Source organism: Solanum pennellii, chromosome 11 (assembly GCF_001406875.1).
Source record: "Solanum pennellii chromosome 11, SPENNV200".
Taxonomy (NCBI): Eukaryota; Viridiplantae; Streptophyta; class Magnoliopsida; order Solanales; family Solanaceae; genus Solanum; species Solanum pennellii.
The window spans coordinates 36167612-36195559 of NC_028647.1; the positions used below are offsets into that span (position 1 = coordinate 36167612).

The 27948-nt window shown below is 34.6% G+C and overlaps 2 protein-coding genes across 5 annotated transcripts; one reads left to right on the forward strand and one right to left on the reverse strand.

The window, feature by feature from the left end:
- Positions 1-8028: 8028 nt before the first annotated feature.
- On the forward strand, positions 8029-17428 carry LOC107004727. Its single transcript, XM_015203048.2, has 4 exons — positions 8029-9344; positions 14527-15098; positions 15256-15475; positions 15969-17428. The coding sequence occupies exons 1-4, from the start codon at positions 8139-8141 to the stop codon at positions 17319-17321; spliced, it is 3351 nt and encodes a 1116-aa protein (XP_015058534.1). The 5' UTR covers positions 8029-8138; the 3' UTR covers positions 17322-17428.
- Positions 17429-19406: 1978 nt separating this feature from the next.
- Positions 19407-23500, reverse strand: LOC107004721 (protein NRT1/ PTR FAMILY 6.1). 4 transcript variants are annotated; one of them, XM_015203042.2, is made up of 4 exons: positions 23372-23500; positions 21862-22391; positions 20947-21527; positions 19407-20803 (listed from the first exon to the last, which is right to left on the reverse strand). In XM_015203042.2, the coding sequence occupies exons 2-4, from the start codon at positions 22315-22317 to the stop codon at positions 19879-19881; spliced, it is 1962 nt and encodes a 653-aa protein (XP_015058528.1). In that variant the 5' UTR covers positions 22318-22391; positions 23372-23500; the 3' UTR covers positions 19407-19878. The 4 variants fall into 4 exon arrangements, with proteins under 4 accessions (XP_015058528.1, XP_015058529.1, XP_015058527.1 ...); XM_015203043.2 differs by lacking the exon at positions 23372-23500 and adding an exon at positions 23132-23365; XM_015203041.2 differs by lacking the exon at positions 23372-23500 and having other exon boundaries at positions 21862-23124.
- Between the last annotated feature and the right edge of the window lie 4448 nt (positions 23501-27948).

A 27948-nucleotide genomic window follows, 5' to 3' on the forward strand; every position in this document is an offset into this window, starting at 1 on the left:
AGTTTTAGACTATAAAATGGTAGATAGTAAATCTGTTGGATCACAAGTGCAGGAACTTCAACTTATTTTCCATGATCTGATTGCTCAAGATATGATATTAAATGAAGTTTTTCAAGTGGCTGCAATAATCGAGAAGTACCTCCTTCGTGGAACGACTTCAAAAATTCTCAAAAGCACAAGCATAAGGAAATAAAGCTTGAAGATCTTGTGATTCGGCTGAAGATTGACGAAGATAATAAAATCATCGAAAAGAAGTCTTGTAAGAGTTCGACAATAATTAGAGTCAATATTGCTGAAGAAGCTCCCAAAGACAAAATGAGAAAGAAGTTCAACGAACAAAAGTCAGAACAGGCCAAGAAGAAATTCAAGGGAAACTGTTACAATTATGGTAAGGCTGGTCATAAGTCTTCATATTGTCGTTCTCCAAGAAAGGACAAAGACAAAGATAAAAGCAAAGGCAAAAGTCAAAGCAAACATTGTGGAAGAGATAGAAGATGCAGATGACTGTGTGCAGTGATCTCGGAGTGCAACTTAGTTGGAAATCCTAAGGAGTGGTTTCTCGACTCAGGTTCCACTCGATATATTTGCTCTGCGAAAGAAGCCTTTGCAACTTACACTCATGTTGAGTTCGATGAAGATTTGTTCATGGGAAACACAGCAACAGCAAGGATTGCTGGAACTGGAAGTAATGTTAAAAATGACATCCTGCAAGGTGTTGACTTTGAACAGTATACTGCATGTTCCTACTATTACGAAGAATTTAGTTTCTACTACACTGCTAATTAAGAATGGTTTTAAGTGTGTCCTAGTTAGTGACAAAGCTATAATAAGTAAGAATGAGATATTCTTAGAGAAGGGCTACCTCAATGAGAGCCTCTTCAAATTGAATGTAATGGTTGTTGACAGTATTAATAAGAATTTTGCTTATGTTTACTTATTGGAGTCAAATTATTTATTGCATGCCCGTTTGGGACATATAAATACAAAGCCTTGCGAAAATTGGTTACTTAAGAAGTATTGTCTGATTTTAAATGCGAAAAATTAAAATGTGAAATTTGTGTGAAAGTAAGTTTGTTAAACATCCTTACAAGTCTATTGAAAGAAATTCAAGCCATTAGACTTAATTCGCACAAATATATGTGATATGAAGTCAACATCATCTCGTGGTGGGAAAAAGTATTTTATAACTTTTATTGACGATTACACTCGATTTTATTATGTATATTTGCTACTGAGGATGAATCAATTGATGCATTTAAGCAATACAAAAATGAAGTGGAGAATCAATTGAATCTAAAGATAAAAATGATTCGAAGTTATAGGGATGGAGAATATGAATCTCCTTTTGCAGAGATATTTTTGGAATATGGTATTATTAATCAAACTATTTCACCCTATACACCATAGTCAAATGGTTTGGCGGAACGAAAAAATAGAAAATTAAAGGAAATGGTGAATGCCTTGATGATCAATTTTGGTTCACCGTTAAACTTGTGGGGGGATGCCATCCTTACGGCTAAGAATATACTCAATAGGGTACCCTGTAGAAAAACACAATCAATTGCATATGAGTTGTGGAAAGGAAGAGAACACAACTTGAAATATTTCAAAGTGTGGGGGTGTCTAGCCAAGGTAGAGGTTTCTTTACCCAAAAGGGTGAAAATTGGACCCAAACGGTGGATTGTGTATTTATTAGATATGTTGTGAACAGTAAGGCATGTCGATTTTTGGTTCACAATCTGATAATCTTTGGATTCATGTTAATATGATAATTGAGTCAGATAAATGCAAGGTCTCTCAAAATGAAGTAAGGTGCTTAGAGTCTCACATGTGCCTAAAAGGGTATAAATGTGTTGAATAAGTGTTTTACAGTATGCACACTTGATTTCAAGGATTTGGAGGTCAAACTCTGATGACGTTCGAAAGTTAGCCTTGAGACGTGCTAGTGTGTTCTAGTGTGCCTTGACATGTTTTAAGTGTTGTTTGATGTTCAAATTGATATAGAAGGTCCTTATCTTGTATGTAATCGTATTTAAGTTCAAAACTTCCAGGCACGACTCCCCAAGGACAACCCAAGGGGTCCTTGAAGAGGACCCAAAGGCTGCCTAGAGACTGCCTTGGCAATGTCTATCTATGCTTGGCAAATGACGGATCGTGCATCCATCTATGCCCCGTTGATTAGGGGCGTTGCTCCACACTTAGGTATGGGATATTAAGCCCCCAAAATTCAACCTCAGTCACCAACTACGGAAGTAAAGTACGGTCCCATCGTTCAGACGACAGTCCCTCAGTCCCCATGTAGATGGAACCTGCAACTCTGCAGCATGCAGGCTGCCATGCTAGGGGTGAATGGGGAAGTCACCCCATGTCCTAAACAGACCCTATTAGTTATTTTATGTATTTTTGAGTGTATTAAGTTGGTTAAAAATATCAAAACCCCAATTAGACTTCATTCTTCAAATTTCACCCTTCCCTCTCAAAACAAAACCTCTATAGAAACCTTCATTGGAGATGAAGCTCAAGAGCAGCCATGGTGATGGATTCTCAAGCTTTCTTATTCAAGTTTTCGTGGTCTCTTCATGTAATAAGGTATGGTGATCCTTCATTCTTTGTTATCCGTTCATCTAAGGAGTTCCTTCAAAGCTTTTCAAACAGATTTCATGATCAAAATAGCTATCTTTCAATCTAGCCATGGGTTTTTAGTCAAATTGATTTCAAAAGCATGCTTATGATGAATTGATTATTAGCTACTGTTTTTAAAGTGAATTTCAATTCAATTTCATGATGAATCCATGATTATCCCAATTTCTCAATTTAGCCTATATCGTGGGCATTGTGATCTTAATGTTTGGTTGATTGTAGTATGATTCAATTATGTTAAATTGATTATAACTACTGTCTTCTATGTGAATTGATGGTGAATTATGGGTAATTGATCAATGATGATCAAGGTTTGTAGATTTGGTAAGTTTGACCTATATTCCTCTACTTTCTATAGAATGGATGATGTAGTGTACATTGTGTGGTATGGTCCACTTATAATGGCGGTGTTTACTTTCTTGTCAATCTCTATATGTGTTGATCATGGATTGAAGGCAAGTTATGTATTGTGAAGTGTGGTTATAATGATCACACAATGTGAAGTATATACCTAGTCTTTCAATCTAGAATAATGTGCTAGGTGTTGATGGTGTCTTCTACATTTGAATGAAGTTGTTAGGGTTAGGTTTGGTCTATGTGCTGCCATTGATGGTAAATGACCCCTACCTATGTACCCCTATATGAATGTGTGATCTTAGCCAATGTTAGGAGTCTTGGATACAATGTTGAAATTGTCTTCTCTCCTATGTTGTAATGTGGTGTGTGATCTATGCATGGATGTGTATTATGATCTTAAGAGGGTGGCTGCCTCAATGTTGTGTTGATAGTCATTCGGTGATCATGTTGACCTATGTACAAAAACTCACACCTCATGCATGCTTATCAGTACTATAGGTTCATGGTGTCTAAGGAAAGGATAATTCTCATATGCATTAATTTTTACTACTAAGCATGTAAAGTATATGTCAATGAAGCATGAATGGTATCTTAACTAGGAAGACTTGATAGGTGTACTAGTGTAGGCAATGGCATGGGACTTTGCCTATACATTGCACATGTCTACCTTGATAGAATAACTCCTAGGGTGATTACTCTATGTACATGAAAATGAATGCATGATTAAGATATGAACATGAAAATATATGATATGATTAAGTATGCATAGATGTAGTTTCTAAATGTGTTTATGTGAAAGGTATTCTCATGTAAGTACACATACACACACAGGAATGCATATAGTGAAGCATGTTGATAATCTAGTAAAGAGGGAGTCTCTTGAAAGATATTCTCAATTGTACTCTAACTAGACTATGCTTGAATATGTTATGTCCATGTGAAAGGTTTTCTCACATGATTTAGGTTGATGAAAGAAATTCTCATCTATAATCTATGAGCTATGCATATGAGGAGTTAATCTCCTAAGGCTTATTTTATGAAGTAAAGTTAATAAAGGTTTTTTCAATAAAAGGGAAGTTAGCTTAGCACCGAGTAAACTTGAGAATGAGAGGTGTCCCTTCCCAAGATGGAAAGTAGGTTCACCAATGTCTCATAAGATGGAAACTTCTACGTCTAGTAAGTCAAGGTTTCTAGTAACAATCTATTAGTTCCATAACTACGTGCCCTCGTAGGATATAGCTAGTGGATCCACATAGATAAGCTATTATGTATGGTTCTACCTTGTCTAGTCGAGCAGCTCTTTTCGGTGTAGGGTTGTAAGACACCAGTTTTCATATTTATCTCACATGATCTAGTGTCGGTTAAGGAGAAGTTTCCCTAAATAAAATGGAAAATGAAAGTAAGTATTGAACCCTAACTAGGATAACCTGAGGGAAGTTGCTTAGTGTAGGTGAGAATATGTGACTTAACCTATGCATTGCACAAGTATCTCTTGAAAGGAGTTCTAGGAAGGTGTTTTATATGTATATGAATATGTATACGTCTTATATGCATGATATTATGGTATTGACCTACTTGTATAATAGTATGCATAGTATGAGTCCTATGGTGTCCATATGATGTGGTCTCACTTAATATGCATAATGTTGGTCTTGTTGACTATATGATGAGGTCTTACTTGATATGCATGTAGTTGACTATACTTGCAATGTTGATGTATGAAGTAAATGATGTTTGTGGTCTCTTTATGAGTTAACTTATTATGTGTGGGGTTATGGGACTTCACATGTATATTGCACTAGTAGGCTTAGATTGAGATTATGAGTAAGATCTTATTATGTCATTGGTATTGTTGACTTGCATGTGGTCTTGAAGTGAGTCTTCAAGTGAGCCTTTTATGTGATTCATAGAACATGTTAGTTCATATGGGAAATAGGTGCCTTAGGATATGCTATGTTCCTATGAATGCCTATGTTTAAGTAAATGAAGGTTATGTGAATGTTCACCTTGGTGACCTTAAGGTAATGCTTGAGTGTGGATGGTGGAATGGGACACTATTCATACATTGCACCAAGTGTTACTAGAGGGTTACTTGGGAGTTAAAGACTTAAGGTAAAAGATAAGATATTGTTATGAAATGCTAAATGTGGCATTATGTGATGTTATGAATAGTGGCCATGCTTATGTGAAGTATATGAGCTATGTTGTGCTTATTATATCAAACTTTACCTAAAAGGCATGATGCATGATTTTCTAAGAAAAATGTCCTCTTTAAATGCATGTTTTTGCATGGTTGTCATACTTAGTGCATTCTTGACCAACACCATTTTTCTTCACCTTTTTACACAAAGTGTAGGTTATGGATGATTAAAGGATGTCTCTAATGTGAAGGGATTGACATGTGTTTCCTAAGCTCAAGAAAAGGGATCCTTATGTTCCAAGGATTTCCTATGTCATTTTTATATTCGATGTATTGTAATAGCTTAAATAATATGTTATGATGTTAAGGGGTTGTGTCCCTATTCTATTCTATCGATGTTGGGTCTAAGATAGCAAAAGAGACTTAGAGTCGAACTATGTATTATGATTTAAATTTATATATGTATAGAGTGATGATTCTAGCATATGATGTGCTAGGAAACTTTTAAATTTTTCGCTAAATTTACTATAGCGATGCGATCAAAGATGTCTAAGGGCTTGTATTAGACCTCCGAGAGGTCGAGTACGCTGTGTTACTTCTAGGGGGTGCTCCCCGATCGTGACGATAATGCAGAGTTCTTTGAACACATTTATCCGTATAAAACTGAATGTTAGTCAACAAGTGAAAGACCTAAACGACCACGGGAAGAATCAACGGAAAATACACTACTTAGTAAAGATCCTAGGCATAACACTCGCCAAAGGAAACCCACTTCTTTCGGACAAGAATTTATGGCATTATTGCTTGAAAATAAGCCTCAAACATTTAAAGCAATTATGTCTTCGTCTGAGTCAACTTATTGGAAAGAAGCTGTCAATATCAATAGTGAGATCGAATCAATTTTAAGTAATCATACTTGCGAATTGACTGATCTTCCTCCAGGAAATAAACCATTAGGATCAAAGTGTATCTTTAAAAGGAAAATGAAAGCTGATGGGACTATTCACAAATATAAGGCTAGACTCGTCGTCAAAGGATACAGTAAAAAGGAAGGTCTAGACTACTTTAACACATACTCTCCAGTAACAAGAATAATATCAATTAGGATATTAATAGCACTAGCAGCAGTGTATGATCTTAAAATCCACCGAATGGATGTAAAGACACCTTTCTTAAATGGAGAGTTGGAGGAAGAAATTTACATGGAACAACCTGAAGGTTTTGTAGTTCCTGGTCAAGAAGAGAAAGTGTGCAGACTTGTGAAGTCGCTTTATGAGCTCAAGCAAGCACTCAAACAATGGCATGTTAAATTTGACCAAACAATGTTGGCAAATGGATTCAAGATTAACGAATGTGATAAGTGTGTTTACATTAAAAACATTCTGAATCATTAAGTCATTGTATTTCTGGATGTTGATGATATGTTAATAATGAGTAAAGACATTGACGATATAAATGTTACTAAGCACATGTTGTCCAACAAATTTGATATGAAAGACTTAGGAGTTGTTGATTTGATCTTAGAGATCAGGATTCTCAAAACTCCTCAGGGACTAGCATTATCTCGATCTCATTATATTGAAAAAGAATTGGATAAGTTCAAATACTTGAATTTCATGTTGTCAAAACTCCAATTGATTTAAGCATTACATTTCAAAAAAATGAAGGTGAAAGTGACTCTCAATTGGAATATACCAGAGTGTTGGTAAGTTTGATGTATATCATGAATTGTACGCGACCAGATATAGAATGTGTTATTAGCAAACTGAGTTTTTTCACTAGTAATCTGAATAAAACTCACTGGATGACAAAGAAACGTGTTGGGATATCTGAAACATACACAACACTATGTTTTGCATTATAACAAATATTCTGCTATGATTTATAATAAATATCCTGCTGTGTTTAAAGGATATAGTGATGCAAATTGGATCACCGGGTCAAATGAAGAAAAAAATCCACAAGTGGTTATGTATTTATACTTGGTGGAGCAGCCTCTTGGAAATCGTCCAAACAGACATGTATCGCTCACTCCACAATGAAATTTGAATTCATTGCTTTATAGGGTTGGTGAAGAAGCTGAACCTATCTGTGTATATTGCGATAGTTAAGCAACAATAGGTAGGGCAGGGAGCATCATGTACAATGGGAAGTCTCGTCATTTACGATGGAGACATAACATCGTAAGACAGCTGCTCTCTAGTAGAATTATCACGATTGACTATGTGAAGTCAAGCGATAATGTGTCAGATCCACCAACAAGAGACCTAGTGAGAGAGGCGTTGAAAAATCATTCAAGGGAAAGTTTTACGACTTAGGACAAATCAGTACGACGGTAACTCTATCTAACATATTGGAGATCCCAAGAGCTAGATTCAAGGAGAAAAACAAAGTTGTGACTAATGATTCGGCATTGTCAATCAACTTAATCCAAACACAAGGTAAAACAATAATCTGAATACAAAAAGAAAAAAATATAATAACCAAATTCAAAGGATAAGAAACTACGAAAATAAACATAAAAGTCATAAAATCAAATCAAAGTATTTCAATTTTTTATTTCGATTCTTCGATTGATTTTCAACTGTGATAAATATTTGTGTCAAATTCAACTAACTTCGATTCAATATTATATTATATTATATTATATTTAAAATACCCTTCAACATATAGCCTTAACTAAAAGAAAGTAGATAAACAAACCGAAACCGAAAGCCGAAATATTGAATGCCAAGTCCATTGAGAAATGCAAAGAGGCATCCATTTTCCTTGTTCACCAATTGGATCGGGTCAAAGTTGGATCAATCTTATTAAACGGGTCGATCAGTGAATCGACCAATCAAATTGGAGAAAAAAAGATCCAACGGTTGCCGTAGTCTCAAACACGTCAACTGTCTCACTCACTCATAACGCCACACTGATCATCATCATCAATTCAGCTAAACCCCTTTTATTACACAGCAGATCAGAACCGCCGGCCGGCAGATCAGTCAACGGAAAAATGTTGCCGCCGGAGCTTCATACTCGGTCTTTCCGTCCATACATATCTGCTTCTACTAGTGCACCTTCTCTTTCCACCTCATTCGATGGCGTTTACAGTCCCGAACGGAACCCTAACTCCGTTAATAGTAGATCTCTGAGGAATTCTCGATTCTCACCGACGACGTTCGTTCACAACGCAAGAATCGCTGTCGCGTTGGTTCCTTGTGCCGGTTTTCTCCTTGACCTTGGTGGTACTCCGGTTGTTGCTACACTTACGTTAGGGCTTATGGTAGCTTATATCCTTGATTCTCTGAGTTTCAAGTCTGGTTCCTTCTTCGCTGTTTGGTTTTCACTCATTGCTTCGCAATTTGCTTTCTTCTTCAGCTCGTCCTTGTTTTCGGGGTTTAATTCTGTTATGCTTGGGTTACTTGCTGTATCAGTTTGTAGTTTGACTAATTTCTTGATTGGTGTGTGGGTGTCGCTTCAGTTCAAGTGGATTCAAATTGAGTATCCTACGATTGTGCTTGCTCTTGAGCGGCTGTTGTTTGCATGTTGTCCCATAGTTGCTTCTACTGTTTTCACCTGGGCAACAGTCTCTGCAGTTGGTATGGTTAATGCGGCTTATTATCTTATGGCGTTTAACTGCATTTTTTATTGGCTTTTCTCAGTTCCTCGTTTATCATCATTTAAAATGAAGCAAGAAGCTAGTTATCACGGTGGTCACGTTCCAGATGATAATCTAATCCTTGGGCAGCTTGAGAGTTGTATTCATACGTTGAATCTATTGTTTTTTCCCCTTCTATTTCATATTGCCTCTCATTACTCGGTTATATTTGTCTCGTGGGCATCTATTTGTGATCTGTTTCTTCTCTTCTTCGTTCCATTTTTGTTTCAACTGTATGCCTCAACGAGAGGGGGATTATGGTGGGTGACTAAAAACGAGAATCAGTTGCACAGCATTCGTGTGGTGAATGGAGCTATTGCATTGTTTGTAGTTGTCATTTGCTTGGAGGTTAGGGTTGTGTTCCATTCATTTGGACGATACATTCAAGTGCCACCACCATTGAATTACCTACTTGTCACTATAACAATGCTGGGAGGGTCAGCAGCAGCTGGTGCTTATGCTCTTGGTATGGTTTCTGATGCTTTTAGCTCAATAGGATTCACTGCTTCAGCTGTCATTGTAAGTGCTGCTGGAGCGATTGTGGTGGGGTTTCCTGTTCTGGTATGTATCTTGCATGTTTTGTTTTTCTTAATTTTTACTTTTCTGTTATTCTTTCCATTTCCATGCTGCACGGTGTTATCTGAGTTCCTCTGTCTAGTGAAGTTAATTTAGATTTTCCCCTTTCAACATGGTGTGAATTAATTATAGGTAAACAAAATTCTTTGTTGAAGGACTTCTATTTTTGCTGATATTATGTTTGTACCTAAGTTTAATAGTGTAGTTAGTTTGTATTAGCTGGAAAAGATGCCCGTATGTTCAATTTAGCTTAAATCTAGATTTAATGTGGTTGTTGACTATAAATTCTTGAACTTTTCTAACTTTATTTTGTTTTAGATCTTCATTTATGTGGGAAAATGATATGTAACGTGAGATAAACGTGAAATGTCCAAAGAATTTCAAAGGAAGGTTTAAATAAGACAAATCATGTTTCTCCTAGATTAATGAGGCACCCCTTGGACGATTTAAATGCCTTTAAAATGAATGAGTGACCCTTGGCTGTAAATTTTCATTGCTCACATTATATCTCTGTAATCTCAAACAATCAATATTAGTCGATTCAGCTGGGTGCCAATCTAAGATTAGTCAGGATCGGATATGTGAATCTTCTTTATCTAGTCCCTTACTAAGGCCCATTTTACTTCAAGACTAAGTAGGATATACTAGAAAGTAAAGTTCTCTAAGTCCACTCTTATTTCTACACTGACATACAAATTTCTATATATTCACATAAACCAATCAAATACCAAACAAACACTAATCTAATGCAAGTGTAGAAACAACTCAGTTTTGATCTCAAAGAATTGGTATTATCCAAATTGGATATATGAATTACTGTATCTATTCCCTTTTATCAGGCCCATTTCATTCTAATACCAAATAATGTCATTAAGACTGCATGGATCTGCTAAAACGTAAGGCCTTATAAATCTCACACTTGCTTTGATAATGACGTACAAATCTCTACATTGACACGAATCTCTAATATGACCAAGGAGATAGCAACCAAACACTGAACTTAATGTAAGCGTAAATAACAACTTAGTTTGTAATCTCAGTAAGTTGGTATCATCCAAATCATTGGCTTCAGTATGTAATAGTCAAAGTTTTAGTTTGTAATCTCAATAAGTTGGTATCATCCAAATCATTGGCTTCAGTATGTAATACTCAAAGTTCTGTTACTGATTCCAAGAGAATGTAGGTTTTCTAAAGAATCTTCATTCGCTTTTTCGGCGAATTTAAGACCGATCTGTTTGTAGGTTTATGTAGAGCATAGCCAAATCATCTCAAGCAACTCTCTTTTATTCTACCTCCATGAGTGTTACTTGTATCCACTGTCAAATATAACTTTTGTCAATTTGTCTAGCATATTCTCTCTGGAGAAATTTGTCTGTCACATTAATCTTTACATCCGTACTTTTACAACACTCATTCTGTGAATATCTGGACCTTGAAGGTACATGTATTTTCATATAATATTGTTTCCATTTTACTGAATTTGCCTTTGTGCCTATTCTATTAGCACACACGTACCACGACTTCATTTCAATCCTCCTATTTTCCCCTTGTTTTTACATCTTCATCTGTCATGCCATTTTTCTAAGGTTGGATATTTGAAGTGTTTGTATTAGGCACCATAATCTTATCTAATTTCATGTCACCCTTCTTATAGGGGGCTAAGCTTGTGTGCATATATTCTGTCATACTTCTTCAAGCCCTTATGTAATGAGCTCCTCTATAATTTTAGCTTTTGCTGGACCAACTCACTAGATTCGTCAAACAATATCATTTGCAAATAATTTGTGAATTGTACCAGCCTCATTGGTAAACTATTGGTTAGCGCATTCATATAGGTAGTGGACTACAAGTTCAAGACCAATGAATTTGTTGGTTAATGTAGGACATGGTCAGATCATCTCAAGTGATTGTCTTTTATTCTACCTCGATGTGTATTGCTTGGCCCTTTATCACAGATGTTTTTTGCTAATTTGTGTAGCATATGAATGTTAAGTCTGAATTTTATTATGAACATCTTGTGGATATATTGGACATTTATAAGGCTAACATGTACAACTCATAGTAGTGTTGTTGATCATACAATCGTACAGAACTTCCATTTTACCAGATTTCTTCTTATTGTATTACCACACCCATAATGTTCCATTTTAACCCTCTTATTTTTTTCTATTACATCGTCGTCTATCATGCCAATTTCTGGAACTAAGGTTGGATACATAAACTGTTTGTATTAGGCAAAATAATCTTATCTAATTTATTGTTGCCCTTTTTATGGGGGCTAAACTTGTTATGCGTGTATTCTGTCAAATGATCATGAGGTTAGGATTGCCAACACTCTATAAGGAGAAAAAAACTGATTCCCTTGACCAATGTGAGATACTTAACCCCCCTCTCTCACACGCCTAGGTCTGGACACTTCAACAACATAATTAGGTAAGACAGTAGAGTTAGGTATGCCGCTTACACCATGTAAATAAAATTGATCAAGGGCCTAACTTACTTAACCGCAAGAGCTAGTTCATGCGGCGGTGAGGATTGTGTAAGACCATATAAGGAGATGATAACTCATTCCCTTGGAACACATTGTAAAATTGTCTCCGTGTGACCTATAAATCATTAGTTCAAGCTGTGGAATCAACCAAATATGCTCGTGTCAGGATAGATTGCCTATAGTAAACTCCCTTCTATGTGGCCCTTTCTCGGACCCTATATGAAAGTGGGATGCCTTGAGCACCGGGCTTACCTTTCCCCTTGACCGCGTGGACATTATGGCTAATATTAACATTCTTAATGCTGTCTTCAACGAACATGTGATTTCATTGAAATTTTGAGTCTTAGATCCTGCAACATAGGATAGCATATCCTGTAGTTTTCACTCTATTGATTTTAAGCAGCATGGCATGGACCAGATTACTTGTCTTTGTTATGCATACTTGTGAAGCTTTAGGTCCTAATTCAAGAACTTCAAGAGTATGTAAATGTTCAATTTATTTGGATAAATCATATTTCATTCATAAGTGGTACACCGAGACGGTGTCTAAACGTATGTAGCAGGTGTGTAAATGGCCAAGCACATATATCAATCAAGCCATCTCCCTCCTATACACATTTCAGTATCTTCTCCTTAATCTAACATAGTAGATGAAATAAAAAGTTATTTGTTTGTTTTTTCATTCTTGTTGTTATTATGAAATGGGTCTTTTAATTTTTTGGAAATTGTAGAGTTGTCAGTAATCTTCTTTGTTGGTTTTTATCAGATATTATATTTGCTTATGAAAAGCTCAGTATAAAGGATTCTTAAAGCTGGATTTAACTTATATTGACCCTTCTCAACCGAGTTGGTAAATGGACCTTTGATTAACCCAGGGACAGGTCAGTCGTTGACAATAGAAGTTTCTAGGTTTTGAAAGCAAGTCTTCTGTACAATGCATCGGTTGGGGATACAATGAATCCCTTGGACTAAAAGCCATATATAACTAAGTTTCAATGTCTGTCCATGGCACGTAAGATTTGAACTGCTATTAAGATATTTGATCTGTTATGCAACATAACAAACTTTAATATAACAGATGAATTAGTAAGTTGTTTGTTGAGTACAATTTTTACTAAATGAGTTTTTATACTTGCAATGTTCAAGCAATGCGTTGATTCACAGGGTAAATGTTGCAATAATGCAAGCTGTGCACAAGCACACTTAAACAAAAAATAAATATTGTTCTTTATTAGAGCAATTACTGAGTCGCTAATAAAAGAATTGTTGTCCAAAAGATTAAATCTAAAAAAATAATGTGTACACCACTAGATTTCTATTTTTTACTTTTTCATTTATTCATGTGTGTTCCTAGTCAGCCGTGCCCTTGGCCTAATGGCTTTGGGTGCAACCTGCTCCTAAAGATATGATAATTACCGAATTGGCCGAAACTTGGTATTTGACTCTAGTATCACAAAGATATAAAAGGGGGAAAGGACAAAAGAAGAGGAGAAAATGCACCATGGCATATTGCTGTTGAAAATTGTTGAAGTTAGTTTAACTTCAGTAGTAGTCGAGGCTTAGGTGCTACTTGTAGTCGTTCCATCTGCATTGTAACCCAAGTCCCATGGTAATTATTTTTAATGCTTTGTTATTCTAATCTTAATATATGCTATATTACTAAGTTGCTCGGACTCGGGTGCAGGTGTCCGATATGGGTGCGGATCTTCATGATCTAATTTTTAATATTCGGGGATATGGATCCATGTATGGATATGAGTGTGGGGATTCGCATAAAAATAATTAAAATATCTAAAAATAGAGTTATAAAACCTAAAGTATGAGATATTGTGTAGAGAACTTGAGGAGACTCCTGGAAGGGTAGATTAAAGGAAATGGAGTGACATAGAAATCTTTATATAAAAAGTATTCCATTTTCTTCAACTTCACCTTAACTTTTGTATTGATCATAGAAATCTTTAAAACTATCCCAACTTTCCCATCGATTTTGGCCAAAGTACAAATCAGTTGACCAAATTGTACAGGGATCCCACACCCACACCCATGTCTTGTCGACAGGAGTGTGGCATTAAAAGTGAAGAGTTCGAGTAACTTAGCTATATTATACAGATAGATTTATTCGGTTTGGTTCAGTATTATTGCAATTTCTTGTGTAAGATCAGAGACCTACCCAAAGTATAGTTTTATTATGAAAAACCTAAAACATTGGTTTGGTTCGGTCAGCTTATAAAGAGCCATTGACAACCCCTACTTGAAGAAAGTCATTCATTTTCTTTATCCCCTTTCATTTGCTGCGCTGGCGTATCTGCTTTATGTTTAAAACTAAATAGATGTAGGTAAGTGGACCAAAAAGTAGAAAAAGGATAATCTCACTGATTAGTGTTAGATACAACTAGGCAGTACTGCATAAAATTGAAACCTAAGGCTAATAATATGAGATTGAAATGAAAAGGCGTGCAAGCATTTTGGCGAGTTCTTGGTGCATATCTTTGTGATCAGACTGTAAAATAAATAAATAGACTTTTGTTTGTGTGATCTTTGCCATAATTGTTGCTTGAATGTGTCTGAGAAGCTCTTAGGCATTCACTATATGGAGCTTTAGTGATTCATACATTCGACTTTTTTAACCAATAAAAATATTTGACATATACAAATGATCTTTACTTCAATATGCAGTTTGTTCCACTCCCATCAGTGTCAGGATTTTATCTGGCTCGTTTCTTCACGAAGAAAAGCGTCTCATCATACTTTACTTTCGTTGTGCTTGGAAGCTTGATGGTTATATGGTTTGTGATGCACAATTATTGGGATCTAAATATTTGGATGTCAGGCATGCCTTTAAAATCCTTTTGCAAGCTCATTGTTGGTAGTGTTATCCTGGCAATGGCCGTTCCTGGTTTAGCTATCCTCCCAGCACAATTTCGTTTTCTGACTGAGATTGGTTTGATTGGCCATGCTTTTCTGCTGTGCTATATTGAAAATCGCTTCTTTAGTTACTCTAGTGTTTACTACTATGGGTTGGAGGAAGATGTTATGTACCCAAGTTACATGGTAGTCATAACTACATTTATTGGTTTGGCGGTTGTGAGGAGACTTTCCGCGGACAACCGCATTGGATCAAAGGCTGTTTGGGTCCTAACTTGCTTATACTCCTCAAAGCTTGCTGTGCTTTTTGTTACATCAAAGGGAGTTTTGTGGGTATCAGCTGTCCTCCTCCTGGCTGTTTCTCCTCCCCTGCTTCTTTACAGGTATCTCCTGATCCAGATTGATGTGTCCTTGTCCCCTCCCCTCCCCCCACCCCTAGCCCACAACTCAATCCCAAGAGAAAGACAATGAGAAAAACAGACCCCACATACACAAAGGATTGTGTTCCTTTTTCAGATTCCTAGTCTGTTTATATTGCAGGGATAAGTCAAGAACTGCCTCAAAGATGAAACATTGGCAAGGTTATGCTCATGCTGCTGTTGTTGCTTTATCAGTTTGGTTCTGTCGTGAAACAGTATTTGAAGCTCTTCAATGGTGGCATGGTAGACCTCCCTCTGATGGTTTGCTTTTAGGCTCCTGCTTCCTCTTGACGGGATTGGCTTGTGTTCCTATTGTGGCTCTTCACTTCTCACATGTTATGGTATTCCCTCCAACTAATTTGTTGCTGTGTTATATGCTTTCTTTTTTCAGAGTCATTGATGATTAGATCAGTGATGTTAATAGATAAAATTCATTACTCTAAAAGAACATGTGCTTAACATGTTGATTTTCTGCCGTGAACCCTTTTAAAGAGGGATATTTCTTTTAGCATAATACAGATTTCCGGAACTCCAGGAGTGTTCATATATTGTGATTGGAATGGAATAATGTGAATCTTCAAGTTGAGACTGTTTGCTTAAGAATGCCCTCTCTGTTGGTCTGCTAGACCTTATTTAATGTTATTTTCTTGCTTTTAACTGTTCTTCAAACATTTCATGGTCATAGAATAGGGATACTTATACCACAAACATGGGAAGTGCAACCTCCTGATAAGTGTCCTTTTATTTTGTGTAGAAGATTACTTTTCCTGTTTGCTTTAGTTGGAGGTCTTGACTGGATTGAAGTAGTTACGAGCTTTTTCTTTTATCTTGCAGTCTGCAAAGAGATGCTTGGTGCTGGTGGTTGCAACAGGTTTGTTGTTTATCCTAATGCAGCCGCCAATCCCATTGTCATGGACTTACCACTCGGCTGTAATTAAAGCTGCTCGTCAATCTGCTGATGACATTTCTATTTATGGCTTCTTTGCATCAAAGCCTACATGGCCCTCATGGTTGCTTATTGTTGCAATTCTGTTCACTCTGGCCTCTGTTACTTCCACCATCCCAATCAAATACGTCGTTGAATTGAGGATATTTTACGCCATTGCTATAGGCATTTCTCTTGGAATTTACATATCAGCAGAATATTTTCTGCAGGCTGCAATCCTCCACGCTCTCATCATCGTCACCATGGTCTGTACTTCAGTATTTGTTGTTTTCACTCACTTCCCATCTGCTTCAAGCACAAAATTTCTGCCATGGGTATTTGCACTTCTTGTGGCTCTCTTTCCTGTAACATATTTGTTGGAGGGACAAATCAGAATAAATAAAAGCATCCTTGGAGATAATGCAGTGCAAGATATGGGGGAAGAGGACAGCAAACTGGCAACCCTTCTGGCCGTTGAAGGTGCAAGAACTTCTCTTCTTGGTTTATATGCTGCAATTTTTATGCTTATTGCTCTTGAAGTGAAGTTTGAGCTGGCTTCACTGATGCGAGAAAAGGTAACAGATAGGGGTACAGTTAGACACAGCCTTTCAGGTCAAAGTAGCTCTACTATTGTTCCCCCAAGATTAAGGTTCATGCAGCAACGCAAAGCCTCTGCTGTCCCATCCTTTACAATCAAGAGAATGGTTGCAGAGGGTGCCTGGATGCCTGCCGTTGGCAATGTTGCCACAATCATGTGCTTTGCTATATGCCTGATCTTGAACGTCAATCTTACTGGTGGCTCAAACCGTGCTATTTTCTTCTTAGCACCTATTATGCTCCTGCTTAATCAAGATTCTGATTTTGTTGCGGGTTTTGGGGAGAAGCAAAGGTACTTCCCAGTTGTAGTTGTCATCTCTTCCTACTTGGTGTTAACTACCGTGTATAGCATATGGGAAAATATATGGCATGGGAATGCAGGTTGGGGATTAGACGTGGGAGGTCCAGATTGGTTATTTGCGGTGAAGAATTTGGCACTTCTGATTCTAACATTTCCAAGTCACATCCTTTTTAATCGGTTTGTGTGGAGCTACAGGAAACAGTCTGACTCTATGCCTTTGATGACAATACCTCTAAATTTGCCATCAGTTTTGATGACGGATATTATCAAGGTTAAGATATTGGGACTCCTTGGAGTTATATATTCGTTAGCCCAGTATCTGATCTCTAGACAAGAATATATTTCAGGAATGAAGTATATTTAGAGAAACATAAAAAATTTTGTACTATATGTTGTTGGAAATTTTCAAGTGAGGAATGAAATTAAAGATGATGTTGCTGTTATTTATGGATATTCCTCATGTTGCATTGATTTCGAGTTCGACCTCATATATGATGTGAAACTGATGACATTAGAGAAAATCTTCAACTGTGCAAATGTTGTATACTTGTACGTACGAGTTTACAGTCGATAGTGTGAGGTAAAATCAAGGTACTTAGTTTTCAAACAAAATACTTGCTTAAATTTAAAATCTAAAAAGTTATCCATGTTTCATTATTTAAAATGCCAGTTTTAACAAATTCATAACCAACCATGGAATCAGACTTTCTAAAGCACATTCGAATTTTCAGTTTATTTTATAAGTGAAGGGGCAAAATGTTTAAATATAGCTCTTAGCTGTTATAGAAAGAAGCGATACAAAAGGTGTATTGGTATTACGATGCTACAATATTACTCTCACCGTCTTATGCAATTCTCAATACTTTCTATATATAAAATATCAAGGGGATTCAACATATCTAGTTTTTCAACAATTGATACAGAGTGGATATATAGATTTGTTTTCTACTGTAGGCACTATTTCTTGTCTATGTCGCGGGTCCATCCCAAATCCTATTAGTAGTAGGAGCATTACTCCTATAGTTTCTTGTTACTTCAATTATTGTTGAATGCTTAGTCATGATTTCTTTAGAGTTTTGTCATGCTTTCTTCATTTTCATTATTTTCTTTTTTTCAAACGGAAAAAGATCTAAAATGCCCTTGAAGCATTGAAAATAGTATAAAATTATCTTTCATCTCCAAAATACATTTTTCATCCACCTATTGGCTCCAAAATACCCTTATCATCCACCTTTGAGATCAAAATTGACCATTTCTTTGATTGTTTTAAAATTAAACTCTTTAAATATTTTTTAAAATACTTGGTGTTCAACTATTGGTTATAGTTTAATTTATTAATATAATTATAAAACAACCCACTAACCCACTCATTACTAACTAAACCCTACCCAAATAATAATCCAATTATAATATCAAAATCGTCATAAACACTACTAAAACACCATGAAATTATAGATTCCTGAAAATGACATCCAAAATTATTCGAGTCCGAATCGAAGCCCCAATTAAATTTAGATTGAGCCGCTTATTTAGAAGGACACTTTCAATAGGATTATTTGAATTAGAAATTTATGATTAAAGGTAAAGAAGTAATGAATTAATTCATGCACTTTTTTTGAATATAATTTTATAAATATTTATGATTTGTTTAAAAATCTTTAATATATTATTTTGAAAAAAAGTTACCTATGAAGTAACATCACATAATTGAGACGTAAGAATAATTAAGATGAACATAGTCAGACTTTTAAGTTTATCAGTAATTTTTATTTAGACACATGAATGTATGATAATTTACTATTTTCGCCTCAAATTTTTAAAAACACTCCATTGACAGTTGTTGCATTAATAATGTGACGGGTTTATTAATTTGGAGGGGTTTAATTAGTAATAGGTGTGTAGTGGATTGATTTATAAATTATACTAAGTTAAATTATAACACATAGTTGAGCGCCACGTATTTAAAAAAAATATTTAAATAGTTTAAATATAAAACCGTTAAATAAGTGATCAATTTTGAACCAAAAGGTGGATGACAAAGGTATTTTGGACCGAATAAGTGGGTGAAAAGGGTATTTTGGAGTCATTAGGTGGATGGAAGGTAATTTTGTACTATTTTCAATATTTTGAGGGTATTTTAGACCCTTTTCCATTTTCCAAACTACTTTGAACTGTTTCTCCTCGATCTGATGGTCTATCATTAACACAACTAGCAGAAACTTGTGTGTCTTTTTTTGCAATTTCAGAGTCTCTCATTGTTTTATATATTTGGTTAATGATCTATACTTGCTCTTAGTGCTCTCATTGTTTAAATATTATCATCTTACACAGTGGCTGGCCGAGTCTGAAATTCTAGAATTCTAACACAACTCAATTGTATGTATAAATATACACCCAAGGACTAAAAGACTCTGATTATGAACTATATACTACGGAAGAAATGGCTAAGTCGAAAGTTCCAAGACATCAACATTTCAACATGCTCAAGTGTGCAAGAATCAATTGATGAACAATTTCAACAACATTACAAGATAAAACACCATGAATGAATAGCCATATATCCTATTATTTTCCAGTAACTGAGAGTAATTCGTTTCTTTCTCAGGTCTTGGCTTCATTTGCCTCCTACTATTACTATGTCAACAACGACAACATATCTAGTGAAGTCCCACAAGTGGAGTCTGTGAAGGTTAGGATGTACGCGAGCTTACCCCTACCTTTGTGGGGTAGAAATGTTGTTTTTGATACACCCTCGGCACCCTACTATAACTATGTCACTTACAAGAAAAGATTTTTCTTTCTTTTTTCGTCTTTGTTAAGGAACAACATTACTTATTAGTAGTGGTTGAGATAGTGGCAAAGGTATGCTCTTTTTTCACATTTTGTGAGCAAGGGACGCAACCCAAGGATTTCCAAGGATACTACTCTCGTCCAAACACACTTAACTGCGGATTTTTAATGGGATCTTGTGCGTTAATACTGGTATGATCGGATCCAGGCCCTTTGTCACTTTGTCTGTCAGTCCCATCCTTTGATCTGTACTGATAACAATGTGCTGCATAAAGAAATGCAGCAAAATTGATGAGACTCATGACAGTGAGGAGCCAATAGAAGTAGTCGAATCTGCCAGTGTTTATGTTCTGGGAAAGCCAGGATTCTCGTGTTTCGCCTTTTCCCCTTGTGACAGACTTGACAATGCTGTTCAAAATGGTGGCTGCAAAACAACCAAGACCACCAGCCACAGCAGCATAAGCTGAACCAATGCTTCTCATTGCATCAGGAGCCTCTTCATACAGAAATTCGAGTAATCCCACTATGCAAAATACTTCAGCTATCCCAATTAGACAATATTGGATAAGTAACCAATAGGCACTGAGGTCAGGCATTTGAGTCAAAAAACTAGCCTCATAACCATGTTGTATTGCGTAAGTTCTTCGGTACCTCTCAAAGACACCAGCCCACGCCACCGAGAGTATAGAGACTGCCAAGCCAATGCCAACTCTCTGAAGCTGAGAAGCACCATGGGGGTTGCCAGTGATCCGCCTAGATATTGGAACAAACACAGAGTAATAGAGGGAGAGCAGAACAAATATGCTGAGGCCTGGAAAGACTGGCATGCAGGTGACAGGAAGTTTCAAATGTCCCATGTGAGTGTTCAACGTATATGCCTGTTGGACTGATAGAGTCAAGTACTCCGTAAGAACCACACTTAACATTATAGTGCAGGCTGGAATCGGAAGAAGTTTCAGAAGGATTTTAACTTCTTCTACTTGAGTCACGGTGCAAAGCCGCCAAGGATTGGCACCATCATCATCTTTTAGCTGCAGAGCTGCTTTGTCCAAGCATCTACATTGAGCACACATATAGTGAAGACATAATTAAGTAAACAAAAGTATGTTTTACCTAACAGCTTAAGCTTATAAATGTGACCATAACACAATTCAACAACATGAAGAAAGTGAAAAAAAGGAGCAACCTTAAAAACTTACCTGAATTCATCGGTATGAGCTATCTTGCTGCTGCCCTTGATAGCAGATCTTTTACCAGGAAGTTCATACAAGCCTACAAACTCGCTGCTTTGGAACGAAACATTCCTCTTGCGGAAGGCAGCAACTAGGACTTGGGCAACACGCGTGAGAGGACTGCCTCCAGGCAACCTATGCCTATACATAGGAGTGCCAGCAAAGAATAACATGTTGGACAGGCCCATGGCAATTGCCAATGACCCAAAAGCAGCTCCCCATCCATGTTTCATTTGAATATACACAACTGCGGTGAAGGCCACGATCGCCCCAACTGTGACTGACAGGTAAAAGAAGTTAAAAAACCTGTCCAGGTGTGACCTGTAGTTTCTGCTTCTCTCATCGAATTGATCAGCCCCGAATGATGAGACACAAGGCCTTATCCCTGCTGCTCCGAACCCCGTCACATATAACACTGTGTATAAGTACATCATTTGCCAAGATTTTGCTGGTTCGCAGTTTCCTAGAAGAAGGGCAATCTGATCACACTGATCTTGATTGGGCACAAATACCTTAATAGTTGCTACTAATGTTATTCCTGTCAATCCCTACATAACCATAAAGAAGTAAGTGAATGTTACTATCTTTTAATCCCTTCGTTTCAATTTGTTTGTGTGGTTTTGATTTGACACGGAGTTTAAGAAGTAAAGAAGACTTCTGAATTTTGTGGTCTTAAACAAAAATACGCCCTTTAGTCTAGTGATCTTAAACATGTCATCTGGGAAGTTAGAATAAGAGAGTTGCCAAAAAGTAAAGAGACATTTTTTTTAAACAGACTAAAAAGGAAAGTAGTACAAACAAATTGCAACGGAGGAGTAAGATCTTCACTTGAATGAAGTGATCAAACAGTAGGCAAGCAAATTATTCATCAAATATAATTACCGCTAGATAAATGGTGGTAAAGATAGCAATAGTCCAGTATCTACCAAGGTAAGCGTCAGCAATGAAACCACCCAACACAGAGGAAGCCTGTGATATGCCCAAAAAATTGTTAACAGCACCGGCAGAGCTAGAAAAAGGCCTGTGCATAACGTAGAACATGAACGCCACCATGTTAACAGATAGGCCAAAGTAAGCCATTCTCTCAGCCATTTCATTTCCGAAAATGAACAAGGCAGCTATCCAGCCACCTGTCTTGTTTATATCCGGAATAGGCTTCCCATGGATATTCACAGGAGTAGCTCCTCCTACTCCAGCACTATAACCACGTCCAAAAGCTGTTCTCCTATCATCCGATTCAAGGAAGTAGATTCCGAGTTTCTTTGAACCCCTTTTTGGTGTAGAATTCCCTCCTAACTGAACCTCAGGTGATTTGATTTCCCTTTCTTTACTTCCCATTCTTTCAACTCTACAAGTTCCCTCCTCTTCCTTCTTTCTTTATCACACACACTTCATATACACAATCGCTGAAACTGAAAAAGAGAAAGCTTGTAAGACTTATGACAAGATTTCAAAATAATTAGTTGAATAACATTCGACAAGATTTCCTCCATTGCCTAGAGTCTAATGTATCTAAATCGATTAGTCCAGAACGAGTGTGACTTTAACATCCTAAAAGCTTTCCTCCATTGCCTAGAGTCCGTGAGTTCAAAACGAGTGTGATGTATATAGTTAGAGCTGAAAGTAGTGAGTTCAGTTGAATCATGGGACGGTCCAAGATCCGCCTCTGAATATATACACATAGTATTATGGTAAGGATTATAATGTCAAGATTTGGAAAGATTTTAGTAGAATAACATCCTACCTAGATTTCCTTCATTGCCTGGACTCCAAATCATACAAAAACGAATTCAGGATCTAGAGTCAACAAAAATATACCCAATGTAATCTCACAAGCAGAGTCGGAGGAGGTACAGTGTATGCAGACCTTACACCTACCTCATAGAGATATATAGGTTGTCTCGGCTTAAAATAAAGCATTTCCGAGCAGTAACAACAATGAAATAATGTGATACGGAGAGCAGCACGCGACAGACATATAGAGGAAATAAGAGTAATGACTACGAAATAATGTGATCTTAATCTACAGAAACATTTCAAAGTTTTCTTGTACATAACTATATAGTTCGAGGCGAAAGCAATGAGTTCACGAAAATCACAGAACCTACCGTAGATCCGCCTTAGGACTAAAGTAAAACATGTTACCACTTACCTCATTTTCATCTGATTAGAAACTTCTAGACTCACAATCTTGGAATTGAGCCATAGTTCTTGTTGTTATAGAAAAATTCAAGAACAACTCTAAATAGTGTTGTATACAAGAAAATTTTTAACACTCAACCTACTTGAAATACCATAAGATAAGAAGATTATAACTTTGTAAGAACATTTGTATATTTTCATGATAATGGATTAAAAAACAACACCAAAATAGCATTTTTAAGTAACATACCTTAGAATTTGGATTAACAACAAAAAGTTTTGTGATGACTTTTAGTAGTCCAAATAGTAGGTGATGTATATAGTAGTAAATAAAACCAAAAAAATGTTAAGTCATCTTTTTCATGACAGATAAGAAATTAAAGTTTGTTAGGTAGATAGGAAGTAAATGTACTTCTCAATCAATTCATTTATTGAGCCTATTTTTGAAGGATTATGGGTCAGCACACTTGCTACTTTCTACTACACTACTATCCATAATTATATTAGCATTATAAATGCAAGTCCAATAAAAATATATCCTCTTACTATATAACAACGAAGCAGACACGTATTCATCGACTCAGCAATGGCATTTTTGAAAATATTTTCTCTTAGTTCTTCTGTTCCTAATTACTTGTCATTTTTAATTAGCACACCTATTAAGAAAATAATTAATGACATAGTAAGTTTACCATTTTATCCTTATTAATTATGAAGTGGATGAAAAGTTTTATATTTTTCAAAATAATTAGTCATTTAATTGAGGATATTATAGGTAAAAAAAAATATCCTTTCTTGATTTAAAGTGTACAAGTAATTAGGAACAGAGTGAATATTATATAAGAGAGAGTTTGAGGTTGAAGCAGACATGTTTCCGTCGACATATCTTCTTTAGCAAGGACATTTTTGAAAATATTTAAAAGGTGTTTTTCTTGTTTTATTTTAGTTTAATTGGTGTATAGTTTTTGCCAAATTATTGTACCCCCTTTAGTGGTATCTTTTAGCTTTAAATTCATATCTTTTAGTTATAGCTATATTATATTGAATGTCCATGATAATATTTGTCTAAATTTTAGAACTACATTGAATAAAAAAATAATGGTAAGAAAAATATTTTGATTATGGACATCCCAATGAACCTCTTCAAATTAGTTTTGCATAAAAAAGAATAAGATGATTTACTAACACACAAATATATATCATAGTTTATTTTAGGAAAAAATTTACAAAGTTATTTTATCAGTGTCATTTAAAACTTAACAACATTAATAATTTATCATATATTTATTTTATACTTAATAAGATTTTTAATATTATTTAATTAACACCACTTAAAAGATAAATTTATAAACAAATATTGGATTCGTGCATAACACAAAATTTTAGTAACTATTTAATATAATTAGGTCATGTTGTGTATACACAACATATCTTTGTTAGTATGTATAAGTGTCACCATCAAAGGATATGATATAGTGGATGATATTATTCCCTCTTAATTAAAGATTTTGGATTTGATCCTAATAGAAAAAAATTCTTGGAAAGAAACATTTTCCTCCTAATGGGACTCCAAATATCACAAAATCAGAATTAGTCAATTTTCAATGTGGATATTGAATATCAGATAAAAAAATAAAATCTAAAATTAAAAATGTAATCAGTTGAATTAGTCAGCCCCTCATGACAATTACACTTAATTACATTAAATCCAATTAACTTCTGAATAAGCTCTTAAAGTGTGAAAAAAAGAGTTTGACACTTTGACTAGATGACTTAAATTGAGAAGAATAAAAATTAGGACTGAAAATTAAATGAGTGGATCCATGAAGCCCCCAACCAACACATGGATCATTTATTTTGGAACCATAAAAGAAGCCAAAAATGTAAGCAAGCAATTTGTCAAACTTATTTAATGCTGTTTTTTTCTGCCAAATAATATAGGAAAATTTTTTTAAAATGTCAATATTTTAATATTTAATAGGATATTGTGTCAACAGTTTCAATATTTAGTGATAATGTCAAAATTTTACTTTATTATGTATGTTAATATTATTTTAATTATTTTGTTTAATTAAAAATAATACAGAATTTATATAACAAATATGAGCTCTTTAGGGAAGATAAAAACTTTAAAAAGTAACAGATGCTTAAAACTCTCAACATCGACATAACTAACACACAAAAAAATAGAACACAAATTACATTAAATCTACGAAATACAAAAATACATACTAACTATAACATAATCAAAATTCCATATACACTTCCAAATCTATGAATATAAAATACATTAAATCTATGAAATACAAAAATACATACTAACTATAATAGAATCATAATTTCATATACACTTCCAAATCTATGAATACAAAATACATTAAATCTATGAAATACAAAAATACATACTAACTATAACAGAATCAAAATCCATATACACTTACAAATCTATTCTATAATAGTAAATAACATAATCAAACGCATAATATGTATATTGACATACCTAACACAAAAAAAATAAGAATACAAAATACAATAAATCTATGAAATACAAAAATGCATACTAACTATAACAGAATCAAAATTACATATACACTTTCAAAATCTATTCTATAATAGTACAAACGCATTGTAACATGTATTTATTTGAATCATAAAAGTTACTAAACAAATTCAACTAAACATGCAAGACACAGAACATGCAAAAAATTAAAAAACTTCTTCTCCAACAATTTGGTCTTCAACTTCGTCATTATGAATTTGTGTGGGATTTTGCACACCGACAGAGTCCTGCAATTTTCACTGTCGTCTATTCTCCATAGATTTAGAAGCGAAACCTACATTGTTGTTTATTTCTTGAGTGAAAGAAAAAGATTAAATGATGGGAAATCAGAAGAAGTTTGATTATTTTGTCTGATACCTCTAGTAACTCTCTTGAAAGAACTTTGGTTATCAATCCCTAAAAGAGGTTTTAAGAACAACAACAAATCAAAAAGATTTTTAAAAACAGTAAAATTAGTAAGCAAATAATAAAGAATATGATAAACATGAATACCCAAATCAATGTTAATCTTCAAATCCAATCTTGAAACGAAAGTAAAGAAAAATAATTCAAAATAAAAATATATTTAATCTGAAAATCTGGGGATATTTGATTTGAATTAATCTTAGAGAGAAAAATTGAAAAAAGCATAACTAAATGCCCGTGTAATCTATGAAAGAGAACATGATTTGTATCAGAATATTTTTTTTATTCTTAAAATAATGACATTTTTTATATGGTTACTAATATTATTAAAGTATGAAGATTATCACTACATAAATTAATATTTTTTAATTAGTTAGCTAAATTTTTCATAATATAGTTGGTAGTTTCCTGCTTCATCTTTCAATTTAGTTATTGGGCTTTTAACCCAGCGTTAAAAGGCCCAAAATTAATGTATCATCTATGTATGATAGCTGGAAAAAGTAAACACAAACATGCATCTTGAAGTTTAGTTTAGGGCATTTCTAACCCTGTCTTTTATTTCACTCTCTAAATTTAGAGTTTTTTATTTTTCAAACAACCAACTTTAATTTAATTTTTTATTTTACTTCTTGGAAAAAAAAATTCTCTCTCCTCAATATTATATTATTATTTCTATTTCATTCTTATTTTCTTATTTCATAATGTAAATCCCTTCATTCTTTTTTTTTCCTGAAATAATCACTTTTATAAAATGTTTCATGTAATATAATTTTTTTTCAAATTCTTTTTTAATATAAAATTATATTTTATTTTAAATTTCTAAATAACATAAACTAAAAGCAAATATTATATAATATACAAATTAATGAACCATTCAAATAAAAGTGAAATCATTAATGAAATATAATTATACAAGCATTACATAAATATCAACTTTTAAAATTATTACGTTGCTCACATAAATGCTCTATTAACGCATTTTGGAGTTCAAAATGAATATTTCTTGTAATTTTTTTTTATGTCTAGCTAAAAAATGTTCAAATTGAAGATTTTCATTTAACATCATTTTTGTCGTTGCAATTGGAGCCTCTACAACATCTTGAATTGGTGCATTAAAATTGCGTTCATCCTCGATTATCATGTTGTGCAATATAATACATGTAGTCATTATATCATGTATAACTTTCTTTAACCAAAAACGCGATTGTCGGAGAATAATTGCATAATGTGATTGCAAACTTTCGAATGTACGTTCAACATCTTTTCGGCTTGATTATTATTTCATTGTGTAATATTTCTTCTTTGGAGAACGTGAATTACGAATATTTTGAACGATTATAGACCATTTAAAAATTGTGCATTCTTTATAGTGAATATTAATAATAAAATCAAATTATATTAAATTGACAAAAATATAAAAAAATATTATTAATTCGGAATGAAAGTAATATATATTAAATAATATATATTTTTAAAAATATTATATTACATTGAAAAAGAATTATAAATATTAGAGATTTAATTCATGGCCTTATATAGAAATAATATGTTAATTACAAATAATAATAGTAAAATAATGAAAAAGTACAATAGAGAGTGTGAATAGTAATTCTCCAAATTTGGAGAACTACTATTCAACTCTCTATATATGGAGAATAAAGAGTGATGATTAAAGAGCTCAATCTCTATTTTACTCTCCAAAAATAAAGAATGGAGGATAAAATAAAGTGGAATTCGAGATGGTCTTATAACTTCATCAAACTATAGCTTCCTACAAAACTTTAGGACATTATAACAGAGTTTGTGTGCATCTTTCATTTCTCACTTAATATGATAATTATTTCAAAAAGTCACTTTTCGAT